At 45.2% G+C, this 21,702-nt stretch overlaps 1 protein-coding gene across 4 annotated transcripts in view; it reads left to right on the forward strand.

The window, feature by feature from the left end:
* Positions 1–233: 233 nt before the first annotated feature.
* The window catches only part of LOC132397201 (guanine nucleotide exchange factor for Rab-3A-like), a 65,733-nt gene continuing 44,264 nt past the window's right edge, over positions 234–21,702 (forward strand). For all 4 annotated transcript variants that reach the window (XM_059975639.1, XM_059975637.1, XM_059975638.1 and 1 more), the window contains exon 1: positions 234–499. Coding sequence is in view for 3 of the 4 variants with exons in the window: in XM_059975640.1 (XP_059831623.1) it covers positions 464–499 (36 nt within the window). In the remaining variant the exon portion in view is untranslated. The remainder of the gene's footprint in view (positions 500–21,702) is intronic.

Raw genomic sequence — 21,702 nt, forward strand, 5'->3', positions numbered from 1 at the left:
GAGTTCAGCAAAGTTTGAGGCTCTGGAGACATTGGCTGGGCACCTCCCAGTGTTTTTCAGACAGACGGAAGAAGGTGTCAGTTTTACTTGGCAAGGAAAATCGCTCTCCCAGGCATCCTGACTGAAAGTAAGCAACTTTCAATCAGATGTTTTCTTTCCTTGTTCTCTGTCAGCTGGAGCTGCTCGTCATATGATGCTGGAGGGAGGGTCACATGCTGTACTTATTCAAGAGAGAGAGCGAGTGGGTTAGCTGCGCGTGGTCACGTGACACCGAGCCGAGGCTGCCGAGCTGTTCCTGTTCTTGTGCTGTAGAATGCAGTGAAGTGGAAGAGAGAGAGAGAAAATCCCAACAGCAGAGCAGGGAAAGATCCCCCAGCATTTCCTTGCCAGGGGCTGGCATCATGACCCCGTCTGCGTAATGGAACTGCAGCTGCAACCCAAGGCATTGGGTAGTTAGATACGCATGAGTGAGGGGATCCCCTGTTGGTATGTGGAAGCGGTAAGTCGGATCCCTTTTCAAGTTGCTGCTTCTTTCATGTGCTGGCAGCGGGGAACCTTCTGCCGTCGCCAGTCCTAATGCAGATCAGTAGGGTCTCTGACAGGAGTTTTTTTTAATGGGCGGAGAAAGCAGGCTTAGAGGGGGTTTGGGCTTTCACTGTGCTTAAACAGAATAGGTTGAGAAACTAGACTGCAGTGCTCTGCCAGTACTTATGTATTAATGAATGCATCTAAACCCTGATGTTGTTCCCAGTTTTTAATGTTAGTGGTGAATTAAACTACTACTTAGCGATGCACTTCAGATAATGTAATAGACTGGCTGTGTAAACTATATGTTGATTTGTGATCTATAATAAAAAGTCGTTCGATCTCTTGGCTGGTGATATACAAAACCACACACAGGGATATAAAGGGTAAAGACAAGAACATTAAAAAAGTCAGAAAAAGGCATTAGGACATTGAATGCTTTTCCTTTGGACAGAGGCATAGTGACAGAGATCGTGCCTATGCTGAGTAATTTTCATCTGTTTCTCGTTTAAACCAGGAGAGATCTTTGCTTTAATTCAATGAACAACGTACTTGTATCAGTCTCTGCATTCAGCATACTTGTGGTTATGTTCATTCCTCCATTTTCTCCTCTTCCTTTCTGACGTCATTGCTGCTGCAAGGATGCAGGTTTTGGGACCAACACGCCATCCTGGATCTTGGGCGAAGGGCCATTCTTCATGTATGAGCCCAGGCAATTGTGAAAATTTCACTGCTCAGCCCAATCCTGCCTTCATTTGACCAGTTGCTTTCATCTTTCAGGCTAGGAAGTAATCAGGGGCGACAAAAGGAATGATCAGCTAGTTCACCACGGTGTAGGAGTCAAATCTAAAACCTACTAGCCCGTGCACTGCATCTGGAATGCATTCCCTGACCAAAACATGGAACACCTCCCATTTAAAATGATTATTTTCATTATTTAAACTGATTTCCTATCTTGTGACATTAATAAATGTATTGTTTCATATAATTCTGAGAAAGGATACAATATTTCTTAACTATGATCATTGATGAGAGACATTGATCGTGTGGATAGCCAGAGGATTTTTCCCAGGGCTGAAATGGCTAACATGAGGGGGTATAGTTTTAAGGTGCTTGGAAGTAGGTACAAGGGGTGTGTCAGAGGTAAGTTTCTCACACAGAGAGTGGTGGGTGCGTGGAATGCACTGCCAGTGATGGTGGTAGAGGCAGACACAATAGGGTCTTTCAAGAGACATGGAACTTAGAAAAACAGGGCTTTGCGGTAGGGAAGTTCGAGGCAGTTTCTAGAATAGTCGGCACAACGTTGTGGGCCAAAGGGCTTGAAATGTGCTGTAGGTTTCTATGCTCTATGTACTGATAAGAAAGTTATTCTTGAAGGCACATTTGAAAAGATGGCAAAGCTCAGCTCTAGTTTACAAGTACTTTAAGCAGTGACTGTTTTGAAATTCTTCTTTGGGTCATGTCTATCCTTTAGCAGTTCCGGCTTTTTTCTTGTCCCAGATGAAGTTTTGCCGGTATTGCTGAGGATATTGGAGGCTACCTGGGCACTAGGGGTTCAAACGACGACCGCTGAGGATATTGACTATTTAAAGTCTAAGCCTGCTTTACATGGTAAATACCTTGATGAGAAATGAGTCCAGTTGATGTTCACTTTTTAATTGTGTTTACAAGTGAGGTTACTCTGATAGCTGTGGAATTTATAGCATCTCATTTAGCAAGGACAATGTCTAGCTGAGACATGTATATGAAGAACAAGGCTCAGGTGGAGCACTATTCTAGCTGATCACAACTAAGGCCCAACTATTAGTGTCCCTGGTATAAGAAGGGAAAAAACTATCCGCTATTCCTTTTGCTGACTGCCGTCCAGTAGCTGTTGTGATAGGTGAAGTGTCCCTCTGGGGATTTGGCTGATGGCCTGCATGTGATGCCACTGATCTTTAAAGTCTGTCAACTCCTGAAAATCAAGGTTTTTGGGCGACAATCCTGATGGTGTATCTGCCAAAGTCAGGAGAAGGGATATCTGAGGATAAAGAGGTCTGTAGTTGTCGATGTGTGCAACGGAACAGGTGGTGCACTGGTGGGGGGGGGGGGGGGAGGAGAAGGCTTTTCAGTGAAATAATGTTTCTGTGACTGTATAATTGTAAAACCTGTCCAAAGATGTGTCTGGTTACATCTTAAAATAAATGGAGGATACTGAGATGGAGGACAGCATAAGAGACCTGAGATGATTGGATGATCTCATTCACATAGCTCAGGGTTTCTGCTGCTGCCAAGTGGATTCAGTAGGTTTGACACAGAAGAGTGACACCGGGGCAGTAGAGCAATGAACAGAGCATTTAACAGGTGCACCACTCAAGCTATAGAAATGTTTTGGATAATTATATACCTTTCTGGTCCTGGTGGAATGGTTTTATCTATGTGCTAATTTTGAAAGCCATTGGACGCATCACTTCTCACTGGCAATCTCTCAGGAGACTGAAGTGCAGTAACTAATACTTCAATGTACAATGATACAATGTACAATGATATTAATTTCAGGAATGCATCTTCCTTTTTAAAAGAACTAAATATAAACAGAATATTTTATCTTTAATATTGCTTAAAATGTGTGTAAGGCTGTTCAGCTATGTCATGCCGGTAAATGGCCTTGATGTGCACATGAGCTGCATGTATGAGAGATTTTCCAGTTTTGATCCCTTATCTAAGTCTGAATTCTGAGATTGGTTATTATCCAGTTAACACAATAAGAGTAGATCCTCAGAAATAGGATTAGTTTGAGCCCTGCAGTCTCTGCCAAAGTTCACTTATTAATGACAGCCACTTCAGACCCAGCAACTGCAGAACAACTTTTTTCAGGAGGGGAGGGGGTGAGAGAAAACTAGTGCCCGGTATAAAATATACAACTGAATCTAGATCCTGGAATGGCTGGTTCTTTCACATCTGTGATCCAAGTATTTAAACAGCCTTAACCGTTGGATGAAAGTTTATTTTCTCTGATTATATGAACTTTTGGCAGTCTCAATACAGTTACTAATGATCTCTCTGTATGAGGCAGGCTCTAAATCACTTGGGAATCTGAATCTGAGACCATATCATGATAGTTAGAAGAAGCAGATGAAATATATTTTCAATAATTAAGACTGAGGCAGTTGTTGGAATGGAGAATAAAGAGAACTTTATACAGCAACTAATCCAAACTCTACTTGATCTGAGAGTGCTTAATGGAGTAGCTTTACTCTGCATTGAATTTGTGAAAAAAAAATCATGCATCGTTGTAACACGTTTTAGTTCATCATGACACCTCACAGGCGTCACAATTACTGAAGTGTTTTTACACATTGCTGATGAAGGGAAATAGATCAGTTAAATTGTACACAGTAATCTCCCATGGTCAATAATGATAAATTGTGTTTAGCAACTAGATGGAAAACAATAGCTGTTCTGTTTATTCCTGATTATTGTTTGAGTGTAAAATGTGAGGATGTGGATGCCAAATGAGCCACGCTGGAGCTATCGGAACTTTATCCCCAATTAGAAAGTTGGAGATGGAGCAGAAATGAAAGGGAGAAGATTTAATAGCAATACCAGGAAAACATTTGCACACAGCGTTGGAATGCAGATTTGGTGGAGCTTGGTTTGTTTCAGTGTGGCTTTCAAGAGGCAATTGTGTAAATACAGGTATATGGTGCTGAAATTTTGCAGTGCTAAAGGGACAGGGATGGAACTAGTGAATCACTCTAGAGAGCTGGCATGCACATGATGGGCTGAGTAGCCACTTCAGTGATCCTAATAGATACAGAGGTATTTTGCTGCAACTATCTGTTTTGAAATATGAAAGGGTACCTTAAATTCCAAAGTTTTGCTTTTTTGAATATTCCGGATTGCAAGTATTTTGGTGGAGTGTTGCTGCTGCTCTCCTCGCAGTGCTGACCATAGCTTCCCCAGTGCAATATAGTGTGGGCAATGAAAGTCAGTCATTCATCTCTCCAGTGACTCAGATCATTAGGACAAACACTCCATCTAACATGACACTGAATTCACATTTCTTCCAGCTCACACCATGACTGTAGAACTCTTAAACAATGTCACAGAAAATATACGTATTTAAGATGTGGAATGTTATAGAGATGTGTGAATTGCAGGTAGATTGAGTCTGTAATGAATCTAGAGGAATAATGACTCAATTTAATATGCAATAAAAGTTGGCCCAGGAGTTCATCATATATTTCCCAGATATATTCTATTGTAGCGCCTCATTTCCTAGCGTATCCGAACCGACTCACAATTAGATAGCCTACGGGGGTTTGCGAGCACAGAGCTTTGGAGCCTCTTCGCCATGGGGGGCCGGTTGACAGAGGCTTAAAAGTGAGGCTGAAGTTTTCGAATAAAGTTTTTCCTTCGACTGCAGTTACCGACTCCGTGTCGTAATTTTAGCGCTGTTTGTAGCACACCGCTACAATTGGTGACCCCGACGGTCCAAACGATTTTTGGACCAGAAATGACCGACGCCGCCTCTGTTCATGCGGTTTCGTTGAAACTGCCGGGTTTCTGGACACAGCGCCCGGACCTATGGTTCCAGCAAGCCGAAGCCCAATTCCACGTTCGCCGGATCACCTCAGAAGACACCCGCTACTACTACGTGGTGGGCTCCCTCGACCAGGACACAGCTGCCCAGGTCGCGGAGTTCGTACAGTCGCCCCCGGCAGACGGCAAGTACACGGAATTCAAAGCCCTGCTCCTCAGGACTTTCGGACTCTCACGGCGCGAGCGGGCTGCCCGTTTACTGCACCTGGATGGCTTGGGCGACAGACCTCCATCGGCTTTAATGAATGAGATGTTGTCTCTGGCCGAGGGACACACAGGCCTCATGTTTGAGCAGGCATTCCTGGAGCAGCTGCCCGAGGACATACGCCTGCTGCTGTCCGACGCGGATTTCAGTGACCCCCGGAAGGTGGCAGCCCGGGCGGACTTGCTGTGGAACGCCAAAAAGGTGAGCGGGGCGTCCATCGCACAGATCTCCCAGCCACGCTCCCGGCAGCAAACCAGTCCAGGCCCGGCCGCAGAGCCCACTAACCCCCGGCCCAATGACCACTGGTGCTTCTACCACCAGCGGTGGGGCGCAGAAGCCCGCCGTTGCCGCCCGCCCTGCAAGTTCCCGGGAAACGCCAGGGCCAGCCGCTGCTGATGGCTACGGCGGCTGGCCATCGGGATAGCCTCCTGTATGTGTGGGATAGAAGGTCGGGACGCCGGTTTTTGGTCGATACTGGGGCTGAGATCAGCGTTTTACCTCCGACGAGTTACGACACCCGCAGCAGGGCACCGGGTCCCCCCCTGAGGGCCGTGAATGGCAGCACAGTAAGGACCTATGGCACCCGTCAGGTGCAGCTACTGTTCGGCCCCAGCCAGTTCACGTGGGACTTCACACTGGCCGCCGTAGCCCAACCGCTTCTGGGTGCGGATTTTTTGCGAGCTCACAGCCTGCTGGTTGACCTGCCCAGGAAGAGACTGGTACACGCCGAGACCTTTCAGACGTTCTCCCTGGGCGCGGCCCAGTTGCCAGCCCCTCACCTCGGCTCCATCACGCTGTCCGACAACGATTTCACCAGGGTCCTGGCGGAGTTCCCATCGGTTCTGGCACCGCAGTTCACAGCAGCCATGCCCAGGCACGGCGTACAGCACCACATCCCGACACAGGGACCACCCCTCCATGCCCGTGCTCGGCGGCTTCCCCCGGACAAGCTCCGACTGGCGACGGAGGAGTTCCAGAGAATGGAGGAATTGGGGATCATCCGGCGGTCCGACAGCCCCTGGGCTTCCCCCCTGCACATGGTGCCCAAAGCGACGGGGGGCTGGAGACCATGCGGCGACTACCGCAGGCTGAACGAGGCTACCACACCGGACCGCTACCCTGTGCCGCACATTCAGGACTTTGCGGCAAACCTGCACGGCGCCCGGATCTTCTCCAAGGTCGACCTTGTCCGAGGGTACCATCAAATCCCGATGCATCCTGACGACGTCCCCAAAACGGCTCTCATCACCCCGTTTGGCCTCTTCGAGTTCCTCCGCATGCCGTTCGGCCTGAAGAATGCCGCACAGACGTTCCAGCGGTTAATGGACGCGGTGGGACGGGACCTGGACTTCGCGTTCATCTATTTGGATGACATCCTCATAGCCAGCGGCAGTCGTCAGGAGCATCTGTCCCACCTCCGTCAACTCTGCGCCCGACTGAGTGAGTACGGTCTTAGAATCAACCCTGCCAAATGCCAGTTCGGACTTGATACCATTGACTTCCTGGGCCACAGGATTACTAAAGACGGGGCAACCCCTCTGCCCGCTAAGGTAGATGCGGTCCGCCACTTCCCCCGACCCACCACGATCAAAGGCCTTCAGGAATTCGTAGGTATGGTCAATTTCTACCGCCGCTTCCTCCCTTCAGCTGCCCGGATCATGCGCCCCCTGTTCGCCCTGATGTCGGGTCCGAGCAAGAACATTACCTGGGACGAGGAGTCCGCCGCCGCTTTCGTTCAAACGAAGGAAGCTTTGGCTGACGCCGCAATGCTAGTACATCCCAGAATGGACACCCCTACCGCCCTCACAGTGGACGCATCAAACACGGCAGTCGGTGGGGTGCTGGAGCAGCTCATCGCAGGTCGCTGGCAACCACTGGCGTTTTTCAGCAAACACCTGCGGCCACCTGAGCTCAAGTACAGTGCTTTTGACCGGGAACTGTTGGCGCTCTACCTGGCAATCCGGCATTTCAGGTACTTCCTAGAAGGTCGGCCCTTCACCGCGTTCACGGACCACAAACCGCTTACCTTTGCGTTTACGAAAGCATCCGACCCCTGGTCATCCCGCCAGCAACGCCACCTGTCCTACATCTCTGAATACACAACGGATGTCCGGCACGTCTCGGGTAAGGACAATGTCGTGGTGGATGCGCTCTCTCGCCCTACCGTTCATGCCCTTTCCCAAGGGGTAGACTTTGAGGCACTGGCAGAGGCACAGCAGGTAGATGAGGAGATTCCGAGTTATAGGACTGCAGTCTCTGGTTTGCAGCTCCAGGACTTCCCCGTGGGCCCAGGTGAGAGGACCCTACTCTGTGACGTCGCCACCGGCCAGCCCCGTCCGGTCGTCCCCGCAGCCTGGCGGCGACGTGTTTTCGACTCCATTCATAACTTGGCGCATCCCTCCATCCGGACAACTGTCCGGCTGGTTTCCAGCAGGTTCGTTTGGCACGGTCTCCGCAAACAGGTCAGTGAATGGGCCAGAACGTGCATGCACTGCCAGACGGCCAAGGTTCAGCGGCACACCAAAGCCCCACCGCAGCAGTTCCATCCCGCCCACCGGCGTTTCGACCACATTCATGTGGATATCGTGGGCCCCCTGTCAGTGTCGCGCGGAGCGCGTTACCTCCTGACTATCGTGGACCGGTTCACAAGATGGCCAGAGGCGGTCCCGCTCACCGACACCACCTCCGAATCTTGCGCCCGAGCCCTGCTCGCCACCTGGATATCCCGCTTTGGTGTACCAGCCCACATTACCTCCGACAGGGGCGCCCAGTTCACCTCCAGCCTGTGGTCAGCTATGGCCAGCCTTTTGGGGACTCAGCTGCACCACACCACTGCCTACCACCCACAGTCGAACGGGCTAGTGGAGCGTTTCCACCGTCACCTGAAGTCGGCCCTCATGGCCCGCCTGCGAGGAGCCAACTGGGCGGACGAGCTTCCCTGGGTCCTTCTCGGCATCCGCACAGCGCCCAAGGACGACCTGCACGCCTCGTCGGCCGAGTTGGTATACGGCGCGCCCCTGGCCGTCCCCGGGGAGTTCCTACCAGCCCCGAGGGGGCAAGAGGAAGAACCCGCTGCAGTCCTGGGCAGACTTCGCGAGAAGCTCGGTAACCTGGCCCCCATACCCACTTCACAGCATGGGCGGCACCCGACCTGCGTACCCAAAGACCTACGGAACTGTAAGTTTGTGTTTGTACGAAGGGGCGGGCATCGGCCACCGCTGCAGCGGCCATACGAGGGGCCGTTTACGGTGCTCCGGAACAACGGGTCCACGTTCGTGCTGGACGTTGGGGGGAAGGAGGAGGTTTTCACGGTGGACCGCCTCAAGCCGGCCCATGTGGACCTTGCGCAACCGGCCGAGTTTCCGGCGCCTCGGCGCAGAGGCCGACCTCCCAAGCAGGTTCTGGCCCAGGCTGTGGACATTGGGGGGTGTATCGCCGGTTCTGGGGGGGGGTTATGTAGCGCCTCATTTCCTAGCGTATCCGAACCGACTCACAATTAGATAGCCTACGGGGGTTTGCAAGCACAGAGCTTTGGAGCCTCTTCGCCATGGGGGGCCGGTTGACAGAGGCTTAAAAGTGAGGCTGAAGTTTTCGAATAAAGTTTTTCCTTCGACTGCAGTTACCGACTCCGTGTCGTAATTTTAGCGCTGTTTGTAGCACACCGCTACACTATTATATTTTCACTATCTTGAAATCTCAGTTCCTTTATCTCAGCTGCATCTGTTTCCAGGATGAGGCTTTCCTTTTCAGGACATCAGGGATGTCCTCCTCCTAGCAATGGGGTTTCTTTTCCTCCACCATTGATGCTGCCTTCTCCCGCATCGCCTCCATTTCCTGGACATCGGCTCTCACCCCATCTTCCTGCTGCCATAACAGGGATAGAATTCCTCTTGTCCTCACCTACCACCCCTTGAGCCTACGCATCCTACGCACTGTTCTCTGCAATTTCTATCATCTTCAGCAGGAACATACCACCAAATACATCTTTACCTTCCCCACCACCACCCCCCACTCTCCACGTTCCACAGGGATTGATCCCCATGTCTGTTCATCCCTTCCCCACTCGTCTTCCTCCTGGCACGTGTAATGGCAAGTGATGGAAACACTACACCTGCCCATTCACCTCCTCCCTCACCTCCATTCAGGGTCCCCAGACAGTTCTTCCAGGTGAGGTAACATTTTACCTGTGACGCACACGAAATGCTGCAGAAACTCAGCAGGCCAGGCAACCCCCTGAGCAAGGGTCTCGGCCCGAAATGTTGACATTCATAAACACCTTTCTCCACATTCAGCAACAACTCTCCCAAATCCATCAACACTACTAAGGTCTGTTTATGCCAGGTAGCAGAGGTTTGGTTCGCTAAGCATGCCACCAACTAACCATCCCTCTAAAGTCATACAATAGCTCTTCTAACCTCTTTCCAACCCTTTTGTTCCCGTAGCCATCTGATTAAGTGACCAGTCCTGGGAGGTTACTTGCTGTGTAACATACACTGAAAGGAGGAGGCTTGTTCTAATCTACCACAAAGACATTTTAGGCACAGTCCCTGGTCCCAGTTAAATCCTTGGATCTTCCTAGTGGTGAAAGATCTTTCAAAAAGGCGAGGATCCAGTGGCATGATTCCTAAGGCTGCCATTATTCAGCAGAAGTTGAAGTTCAAACATGCCCTGCACCCATAGCTATAAGTTCCCAACAGCAAATAGGTGTGAAAATAACACGAAGGAAACTTGTCAGAGATTTAATCTAAAGTGGAGTGGAAGAAGGGAATGACAACTACAGTTACAAGTGGTGACCCCAAAGTTCACAGACTAGTCTTTTCGTTCTGTTTATTTGTGACTTGTAATTATGCTCCCAGACTTAGCAACAAATTTGGCCTTTCCCGGGAAGTGTTTCTTGCAAATACGCATATGCATACATAAATCTCATCTCTGCACATACAGTATATACTATGTGATCTGATTGTGATCAAACACCCACGAAGCAGCTTGTCCTTGTTTTACTCATCACTGACACATTGTGAAAGAAACTAACAGCACGTGCATCAAAACTGAATCCATTGGGTAAAAAAACCCACTTTATTCTAAAAGTTGCTGGCACTATGTGAAGTGTGTATTGTAAGAGTATAAATCATTAAATAACCAAATATAATTTGAAATTTATTTTCAGAATGTGAGCAATGCCTTTCTTGCCTATTCTGAGTGTATGTCACTTTGATTAAGGTAATTAATTTTCTGCAGTATTATCTTTTGTGATTGAATAGGCCGATTAATGACACCAAACTAGAGTCAGATCAGTACTTGAGAGAAGAACAGAGCTATCATAAGAAGTGATACTTGCAGATCAGATAAAGATGAGATTAAACATGCTGAAATCTGATAAATGTGAGTTCCAGTTGTATTTGACTGCACTTGTAGGTGATTTATTGTGTGTGAAAAACTGAGGTATTTTGATGGAAAGTCATGATGAAATACATAAATCAGAACTTCTGTTTTCTTTGCCCTTTTGAGGGAAGGTTGTCAGTTGAGACCAAATGCAACCACACTCAATGCTGCCGAGCCCAGTATTATTTCTGAATGTGGTTAGGGATTTGGAAAAAGAAGTGCAGTTCTTAATCTGTTCTTCTGAGTGCATTCATCTGTACTGAGTCTAGAATGTCAGATGTCCAGAAATATTTAAATAAGAAGCAGGCTTTGACTGAGTTTTTTTTAAAAATGAGAGCCAAGTTCAACAGACACATCATACCAATGACTACAGAGGATCAGATGTCTCTCTGAATACTGCACTGCTGCTTTCTTAGTTAGCTGGTGACGTGATGGACTGCAGGTTGACAATGTCACAACAAAATTGAAAGGGTAGTTAGTATTGTACATATCCAACTTATTGATGATTGAAATGTGTTTGATCTGTTTTCATAACTGGAAATAATTATACACCATCCACAATCTGGTACTCATGTCAACAAGTTGAATTCTTTAATTGCTCTGCTGATGACTGTCAGTAGATTCTCTGGCTACTGTGGTGCCAAGAGATACTGGCCAAAATGTTACATTCTGTTTCCAGTCTGTGCTATTTGTCGATCTTAAGAAGTGCTAGGTTTAGGGAGAGGACTGTGACATTTAACTGGAAAGCTCAGGTCTTTGGGAATCAGTTCATGAATGGATTTGTTGATCCTCTCAATATTTTAGGCCACGAGGTATAAGAGCCCATCGAGCATGATCCCCATTCCAGCCTGGCTGATTTATTATCTCTCTCAATTTCATTCTTCTGCCTTCTCCCCATAGCCATTGACACCCTTACTAAACAAGAACCTATCAAACTCCGCTTTAAATATACCCAATGACTTGGTCTCCACAGTCGTTTGTGGCAATGAATTCCACATGTTCACCCTCTGGCTAAAGAAGTTCCTTCTCATCTCCCTTGTAAAGGGATGGCCTATTCTTGGGTTGTGCTGTCTGGTCCTAGACTGCTCTGCTACAGGAAACATCCTCTCCATGTCCATTCTACTGGGGTGTCCTGATGAAGGCTCTCAGCTTTTTCCTCTTTTCCATAGATGCTGTCTGACCTGCTGAGTTCCTCCTGCATTTTGTGTGTGTTGCTTTGGGCCTTTTAGTATTTGATGGGTATCAATACAATTTCTCCTCATTCTTCTAAACTTCAGAGCCATCAAACACTCCTCAAACATTAACCCATTCATTCCCAGCATCATTCTCATGAACTTTCTCTGGGCCCTCTCCAATGCCAGCACGTTTTCTTAGCTAAGGGGCCCAAAACTGCTCTCAGTACTCGGCAAGTGCAGTCTACCGATGCCATATAAAACCTCACATTGCTTCCTAGCCTTTATATATTTTTAAATTTAAACGGTAACAGGCCTGCGCTGCCCAAATGCACCCATGTGACCAATTAACTCACTAACCCCTACGTCTTTGGGAGTAGGAGTAGGAGTCTACGTAGGAGTAGGCAGAGCACACGGAGGGAACCAGCCCAGTTCCAGGGAGAAAATACAAACTCCTTACAGACAGCAGCAGGAATGGGACCCTGTTTCTGTTTGCTGTAATCTATATATCTGAAAAAGCTTAGTTTCATATTTAATGTTTCTCCTTATTGTTTTTTTTATTTGCTCTCTGTTGGTTTTTAAAAGCTTCCCAGTCTTCTAGCTTCTCACTAATTTTTGCTATAATACATGCCATCCTTTTATGCTGTTTTTGACTTCTCTTGTCAGCCATGGTTGCCCCTGCCTCCCTTTAGAATAGTACTACTTCTTTGGGATGAACCTTACACCTTCTGAATTGCTCCCAGAAACTCCAGCTATTGCTGTTTTGCTGTTATCCCGGGTAGTGTCACTTCCCAATCTACTTTGGTCAGTTCCTCTCTCATCCCTCTGTAGTTCCTGTTGCATCACTGTAACACTGATAATTGGATTTTATCTTCTCCCTCTCAAATGGCAGGGTGAACTCTATCATATTATGTTCACTGCCTCCTAAGGGTTTCATTACCTTAAGCTCCCTAACCAAATCTGGTTCATAACACAATGCCCAGTCTAGAATTGCCTTTCCCCTAGTGGGCTCAACAACAAGCTCCTCTAAAAAGCCATCTCATAGGCATTCTATGAATTCCCTCTTTTGCGATCCAATACCAACCTGATTTTGTCAAACTTCTTGCATATTGAAATCCCCCATGACTGTTGTAACATTGCCCTTTTTACAGGTGTTTTCCATTGCCTGTTTGAATTTGTACCCCACGTCCTAGTTACTGTACAGATGCCTATATATAACTCCCATCAGGGTTTTTTTTACCCTTGATACTTTTTAAACTCTACCACCAAGAATTCTGTATCTTCTGATCCTACATCACCTCTTTCTAAGGGTTTGATTTTTTTTTACCAACAGATCCACCCTACTCCCCTGTCTACCTGCTTATCCTTTCAATATGATGTGTATCCTTGAATGTTAAGCTCCTAACTGTGATCTTCTTTCAGCCAAGACTCAGTGATGCTCACACCATCACACCTGTCTATTTCTAAGTGTGCTTCAAGATCGTCTACTTTATTCTGTATACTGTGTGCATTCAAAATAACACCTTCAGCCCTGTATTCATCACCCTTTTAAATTTTGCTTTCGTGTTATTGGAAGTAAAATTTTTTGTCCCTTTCTAAACTTTTTGTCTTTTTGTTTATTATGGAGACTTTTGTAATGTTTTCTGCACTGTCCTTCCTTTTTACTTTATCCTCCCTTTTCCAGACTGTTGAACCTACCTCCCTGCTGGTTGGTTTAAAGACGTACTTCAACCCATCCCACTGACCGCCCTATTAACTGCTGATCTTTTCTCACAGTCTCACTTTAGACTACATCTTCTTGTATACCAACTGCCCCGTCCTCAACCTTATCACTCTGTTCCCATTTCCTGGTCAAATTAGTTTAAACCCTACCCAACATCTCTCGCAAACACACCTACTTGATCCCCCTCAAGTTCAAGTGTAACATGCCATTTTTGTACAGGTCGTATCTCCAGAAGAGATCCTGATGATCCAGAAATCTGGAACTCTGCTCGTTGTGCCAGTTCCTCAGCCATGCACTCATCTGCCGAATTGTCCTATTCTCACCCTCACTGGCACGTGGCACAGACAGCAATCCAGAGATCACCACTCTTGAGGTCTTGCTTTTCAGTTTTCCACCTAGCTCCCTATATTCTCTCGTCAGGGTCACTTCCCTTTTCCTACCTATTTGTTTGGTGCCACGACTCCTGGGTGCTTACTACCCTACTACCCCCCCCCCCCACCCCCAACCACTTTGGAAAGCTGTAGAGTCTAATGTAGGCAGATCTGAGATGTCCCTAATCCTGGCACCCGAGAGGCAACATACCATCTCTTTCACATCCACATAATCTCCTGTCTGCTTCTCCTGACTATTGAACTCCCTATCAGCACTACACTCCTATTCTCCACCCCCCCCCCCAACCCCTTCTCTTCTGAGCTACAGAGTCGGACTCGGTGCCAGAGACCTAGTTGCTGCTAGTATTCAGTCTACTCTTCTGCCAGTGTGCCGCATGTCTGTAACGGACTGAGCTAATTACTTCAACAAGGCTTCCGTTACTGGGTGAATGATCTTGTGTTCTTCAGGTTCCTCCCATTTAGATGATGAACCCTCTTTAGCCTTTACAACATCTTTAGTTCACATCTTAATCATCCTAAATGTAGTAATTACTGTCAGAGTCTTTCTTTGACGTGCCCAAACACAGAACCCGAAGTTCGAAGAAGGATTAATAATGCCAGAAGTCGTGAGGGAGAACAATACTGTGGTACTGCATCGTAGCGTAAAAGAACATTTATAGGAGGATTTGAAAAAAACAAGTGCCTCTGGAGCCTCTCAGGACTCTAGAAAAGCTTGTTCATGAAACTACTTGGAAATTGTTTGTAATGCATAGGTTCTAAAGGGCATGTTACTGTTTCACTGTCTTTCTGTACTGCTCTTTACAAGTGTTTTGCTGGTGATTATATGTCCTGCCTGAAATTCACCATGAAGCTTTCAGATTTTGTGGGCTAAGCTATATGACACAACCGGTAAGAAGTAGAAGTGAAAATAAATAAACAAATGAATTGGAGAAAGGACTTATTTTGAATTTCACAGAATAATGGTCAGGCATGGAATTCCATTTGCTGTATCAGCAAAATTCGCAATGTTGCTTAGACAAGCATAGTTTTGTAATAAAATACTGAATTCTCTGACCCAGCATGAGAGTCACCTTGGGAAATCAGCTTGTTGTACATCTGGAATGTAAAGGAAACGGCTGGATTTAATTCTTGTGTTCCTTTAGTTAAAACTGGACACTTTGGAAGCTCACTGACTACAGGATTTTCTCATTTTCCATTTATAAAAGACTGTAAACCAACCAGCAACTATGTGTGTTACCTTTTGATTCAAAGGAGAATAATGACTAAACAGTTGTCATGGGTGACAAGATGGGAAAAGGTTTACAGTGCAGAATAAGTATAATAATGGGAAGAAATGGAAATTCGACACTAAATTGGACTAGTGCCCTTGGATATTTTCCAGATATGACTAATTAGTCTCACTTTGTTAGTGAAGTTAAATTAATAGTTTCAATGGAATATTTTCTACATACCACTGAAAAATCTCTTCTTTTCTGGTCACAAGACAAAATATTATTTCAAAGCAACCTTGTAGAATCTGATCTTGTTTCCTTTTCTCAAGTTTAATGTTTCCACCTAATCCTTAGATCTGCGCAACAGATAGGCATTCTTTCGTGGGTTTATTTTTCTTATGGTTTGCCCACATCACATTTCACAGAATTCAGCATAACAGCTCATTTTAATGAAAAGGAAACATACCGTAGATATTTACTGAGACTAAGATATAATTTGCTGGTAAGGTTTGGGAAGAGGATCTGGATTCTAAAGGTCTTAACTTTGGATAAGGCAAGAGCAGTTAGAGATTTGAAAGAGAATATTCATTCCTTCCCGTCTTCCGCTCAAGATGGCGCCTGAGTACAGCACTCCTTTGGTTGACGAGTTCTGGATAGATCATGAAACTACAGTTGGCCTTCCTTATCCGCGGGTTCTGCACGCATGGATTCAACCAACCGCGGATCAGGAAAACCCGGAAGTTCTCTCTCCGGCGCTTGTTGTTTGAGCCTTGTTTGCCTCGTGTCTCGTTTAGTCGCTACTTTGTTTCTGTGGGAAAAAAAATGGCTCCTAAAAAAGCAATTCCTCAAAGGCTAAGAGTGCTATCTCTCGCCGAGAAAGTAAAAATCTTAGATCTTTTGAAAAGTGGCGTGTCACTTGCCGAAGTGGTCCTTGGGCCTCAGCCTCCACAGATCCTGACTTTAGTATCATTGAGCCTCCTCCAAAGTGTCCTTATTCCCTAATCAATACAGTGTAACAACTATTTATATAGCATTTCCATTGTGTTAGGTAATTTAAGTACTGTGATCTAGAGATGATTAAAAGTTTTACTCGTTGTGTGAGCATTGTTCGCTCGTTCGTTCGCTACTTGTGTTGTGAGCAAGAGGAAGGAGTTTAAAGCTAGTAAGGGATGGCTGACTGGCTATGTAAGGTGCTACAGCCTCAAGAACTTAAAGATCATGGGAGAATTGGGATTGGCTGATGCCGAGGCAGCATCAGCATTCCCAGAAGAGCTACCATGGTTGCGTCTGTACTGAGCATGTACAGGCTTTTTACTTGTCATTATTCCCTAAACAATACAGTATAACAACTATTTACATAGCATTTACATTGCATTAGGTATTATAAGTAATCTCGAGATGATTTAAAGTATGCGGGAGGCTGTGCATAGGTTATATGCAAATACTATGCCATTTTATATAAGGGACTTGAGCTTCTGCGTTTTTTTGTATCCGTGGGGGTTCCCAGAACCAATCCCCCACAGATAAGGAGGGCTGACTGTATTTATTTCACTTTTTATGTGTTTTACATTTGTTTTTCATCTTGAAAGTGATTCTGGAACCGTTGGAGACTGCGATTAGCAGTTTGGAGGTCGTTTGGGTATTTCAATGCTCTGCAGTTTCAGAGGGGATTCCAGGAGGCAGAGGCTGTGTTTGTGAACCTGGTGGTGAGAAAGCTGTAGGCTGATGCTCCACTCCATTTTGCTGATTAAAGCATCGAGGGAGATTGAAACATTGAGGTGATTGCGGAAGGTGATGCCTGCCTTTTGATCGCTGTTGGGATCACTTTGTTACAGAGAAGGGAGACTGCATTTTGATCACTGCAGGACTGTTCTGCTACTGGAGAGGGGAGACAGCCTTTTGATCACTGGGAGATTGCTCTGCTGCCAGAGAGGGGAGAGACTGCAGCCGTGCCCAGAGAATATTACCCAGGTTTTCTGCATTTTGGATATGGTCTTGACTATAGACTTTTTTTCAGTCTTGTGGTTTTTCTATATTCAGTGTTTTTCACCTGATCTTTCTTGTTTTTTTTGTGTGCGCGAGGAAGGGGGATTTGGGAGTCGGTGTGTCTGTTCTGTCTTTGTTTGGTGTTTTTGCAGTGAGGTGGGATTTTTGAGTTGATGATTGTGCTGCCATTCTTTTGGTTTCATGGCTATCTGTAGAAGAAGAATTTCAGAGTTGTATACCTTGATAATAAATGGACCTTCGAGCATAGTGCAGGTTTCTTTAAGCTCCTATTTGTAGTTTTGATTGTGAATTGGCTTAAGCTACATTATCATGTAATCTGCATTACTTATTTCATTTAATCATAAATTCCAAGTGTGAATCCAGAACATTTATTTGATGTCCTGTCTGATTTGTATATTTGTGTGTGGATCATGCACTGGAAACAACAGGATGAAGACCTGCACCAAACCTGTGTAAAGAAATCTCTAGTTGTTGGTCAATTTGTTGGGGTTTTGGTTAAGAGGTCACTTAATATGTTTAATTGCCAACACTTTAGAGCTTTGCAATTCCTCCTTGACTTTTGCATATTATGCAAATTTCCTGGCCGTACAGCTTGCCAAAGTCAAGGCATCCATGTATCAAGGATTTTAACTTCCTAAAATCCTGGTGCTGGCTTCCACAATAGCTATCACAAAATGGGTTTTAAAATTGTTGCTATCCCAAGTTACTGATATTTGTTAATTATTACAGTGAAATCCATTAACTTCAATATTGTGCCATGTGGGAGGAAATAATCAGAATAGAGTTTTATCTGAATGTAAAGCATGATCTAGATAAATGTGTATTCTGGGAACAGGTCAAAATTGGCACTAGCGCTAACAGATTGATAACTAGGCTCAGCTGGATTAGACTTTCCCTTGATTCTGTAAGCATTAACCCTTCAATTATTAATACCCTTGTAGGCCATATTTTATTTTACTACTTTATAATTCAGCATATTGAGGAAATGAATTTGAGGTAGATTATCAATCCAATCAGTTACTGGTATTAGCTTAATGTTCATAACCCTAACAGGACATATTGTTGGGGGCGGGGGGGGGGGGGGTGGTTGATCATGTCATGTGACATGTTTTTTTTCCTAGCTGTTATTTCGGGATGCTTTGGAAAAGCAAAGCTTAATTGAGATAAATTACAATAGAACTTGTAAAATAAAATGTATATAGTAATCCATTTGCAGATTGCTTTTTATGTTAATACTGAGCTCTTTATTCCATTGAAGAAGAACCTTCCACTGTTTAAATAATTTACTGTTCCCATTCCCAGTGCTTTCTTTTATCACTTCTCATTTCTCCTACCCTTTACCTCTTCCCCATCTATCAAACCAAATGCTCCCATTCATGCAAATAGTTATTCCAATTTTCCAGACATTCAGGAATACATCCCTGAATGTTCAGTTTGGCTACATGAAAGGTACACTCCAGAACTGGTTAAAGGAGTTCTGGACTTTATTAAAGTATTTCAGTTTTACAATGTATGTGTTTTGCCTTTGATTTTTGTTGCTTATTTTTGCAGGTATTTTTATAAAATTGCTTTTTATTTCTTAAGAAATTCATTCTTCTCAACGTTATAACTTCAATCTTTTCAAAAACATTTCTACCAGGAACCTCCTTTGCCCCGAAATTGAACAATTATGATACCCATGGCCTTTGATTTTTCTGTTGTAATGCACAACAGCTTGACAAAATACACGCGATGGAAACATGTTTCTGGTGAAACAAGGGTCCCAGTGTTTATAATGAAAAACTGTCTGGGGCATGTTCCTTCGGAATAAGGGTTGGAGTGTGCTATCTGATTAATTCTTGCACAGTGTCCCCATCTGTCTGGCCAGTTTGGCAGGCTATAAGATGGAAAAGCAACAATGGTAGAACGTCACTTTTGGAGATGATATTAAAGATTGCAAGGTACAAGAAATGGCTATTAGGAGAGATGGAGAAGCAGGGATTATTGAATTATGGAAGGGATCGTAATTAAATTGGACTGTGAGTTTGGAGCAACAGGGAGGAATGATTCTGCTTTTCGTGTAAGGTGAGTATTTGGGTTGGTACTGGTATGCACTTTTGATCCATAAGCAATGGTTTGAAAAAGCATTAGCTTGCTCGATGAAGGATCTCTTTCTCATTGATGGATTTGCAACGCTCTGGGAAATTTTTAAATATTTAGTTACTGTCAAGCAATCCCATTTCTCGAGGGGAATGGACACTTTTTGCTATCCTCAGTGAAAAAATTGCTGACCTATGTTCACCTATCTTGGGCAATCAATGGAGCTTCCCTTGGTATCTAAGTGAAAATCATGCATTTGTTAACGAGTAGGGTTGTGTTCATTGTGGAGTTGATTTGAACATGTCACCTACTAGTCCTTGACTGGCGTAAGAAAAATGAGGCACCTATAAGATTAATGGGCACCCAAAGTTGGAAATCAACACATCAGCAGGTTTTGGCAAACTTTTCTATCATTGACCTTCAGAAACTCTGCACTTTTCTCGGGAATCAGTTAATTAACAAAACTTAGCGCTAGTAGTGAAGTCATATGGACGCATAAACTTTGACAGTTAAGGTCACCTGCCACTGCCTCATTGTAGGCTGCAACTTCAGCTTTTGTCCTCATCTAAGTAATTTCCTGTTGGATTGGCCAATATGACTGACATCTCATCTTTCCAGTTAAGTGATAATGCTAAGCTGGTGTAGTAGTGCATCTTGTCATTGGTGTTTCAGTAAGCCATCAAGTATTATGCAGGTAGGTTATGTTAGCCATGTCCTTCAGTCTCTGAATTTCAAGAAAGGTTGAAGTGAGCAAAGCTATCAGTTATAATGAGCAAAGTAAGATTAAATTACTTCTACAAAATCATAATTCTACCTAGCCTCAACAGTGTTTTCATTAGTTTTGATAAAGTAATGAATTCTATTGATCAATTTGTTTATTAAATTATTTCCCACCACTGTAGAACTATTCTCTCATCCACAAATTATGGCAAAGGATCACACATCAGATGATGGTGACCCACAGAACAAACAACTAATGAATGTGTATATTTACAGAAAAATCTAAAGTGCATTTTAAAATAGAAGGAATGCAATTTTGCATAGCTGACTAAGCTGCATATGGTTTGAATTAACATTTTTTTTAATACCTTCAATCATTTTTAATGTATTGACCCTCTTGAAAGACTTTACACCACGCTGGTGGCACTCAAAATTCCCACACCAATTCTCTCTAATTTGAACAGTTGCCAGAGCTGCTTAGATTTGAAATAACTAATATAACAATCTTGCTCGCTTGTTTGACCAAAATGTTGGGTAAGCCCAGCAAAGGTGCATTGTGGGAGCAAGCGAGCAGGGCCAGTGGTGACATCCTGTGCGTCAGAAAACGTAAGGAGCCGTTGGATTGGGTGTCGTGGCAGCGAGGTTTGAGAAAGCAAGCGGGGCCAGTCAGGACGTTCTGCGCGCCAGAGATTGTGGGGTAATTAGGCAGCAGGCGAGGGCCTATAAAAAGAAGTTGGGTTTAAATGGAGCAGCAGTTGTGGGTGCAGACATTGTTGGAGTAAGCTTGTGTTAGAGTGGAGAGTTTGAGGTTATAGCTCAAGGGGGTTTCAGTGAGGAGGGGCAGAGGCTGTAGCTAGATCTTCTCTTTCTCTTTCTTTCCTTTCTTTGTGTGTGTGTCTTTCCCTTTCTCTAATTGCATAGTTGGAGCAGTGGGAATTCTGTGCAGCATAGTGGAATGCTTCTCTTGTCGGATGTGGGAAGGCAGGGAGACCTCCAGGGTCGCTGAGATCTACACCTGCAAGAAATGTATCCCGCTGTACCTTCTTTCAGACCGTGACAGGGAAATGGAACTGGAGCTGGATGAGTGCTGGCTTATTTGAGAGGCTAACGGGTTGTCTGACAGGTGATACAGGGAGTTGGATACACCCAAGGTACAGGATACGGGCAACTGGGAGACTTCCAGGAGATGGAAAGTGGATAGGTAGTCAGTGTAGGGTATCCCAACCAGTAACAAGGGTACAGCTTTGGATACAGTTCGGGAATGACCTAGTAGAGGAAGGCCACAGCAATTGAGTCTGGCTTTGTGGCTCAGAAGGGAAGGGGTGGAGGAGATGTAAGCTGTATTGATAATAGATAAACTGGTTAGGGAAACGGACAGGAGGTTCTGTGCATGAGAACGAGATTCTTGAATCATACATTGCCTCCCAGGTGCCGGGGTCAGGGACATTGCAGGTCGAGTCCATTGCATTCTTAAGTGGGAGGGTGAGCAGCCAGAGTCCATGGTCCACATTGCTACCACAGCATAGATAGGAAGGGTGACAAGGTCCTGTAAGGTGAGTTCAGGGAGTAATAGGACAGGTTGTCAAGGGTTGTGATCTTCAGGATTGCTGTCCATGCCACGTATTAGTGAGGCCAGAAATGGGAAAATAATACTGTTTAATACTGTTAGTGCAGGAGAGAGGCTTTCAAATTTTAGATCATT

Source organism: Hypanus sabinus, chromosome 7, assembly GCF_030144855.1.
Source record: "Hypanus sabinus isolate sHypSab1 chromosome 7, sHypSab1.hap1, whole genome shotgun sequence".
NCBI lineage: Eukaryota > Metazoa > Chordata > Chondrichthyes > Myliobatiformes > Dasyatidae > Hypanus > Hypanus sabinus.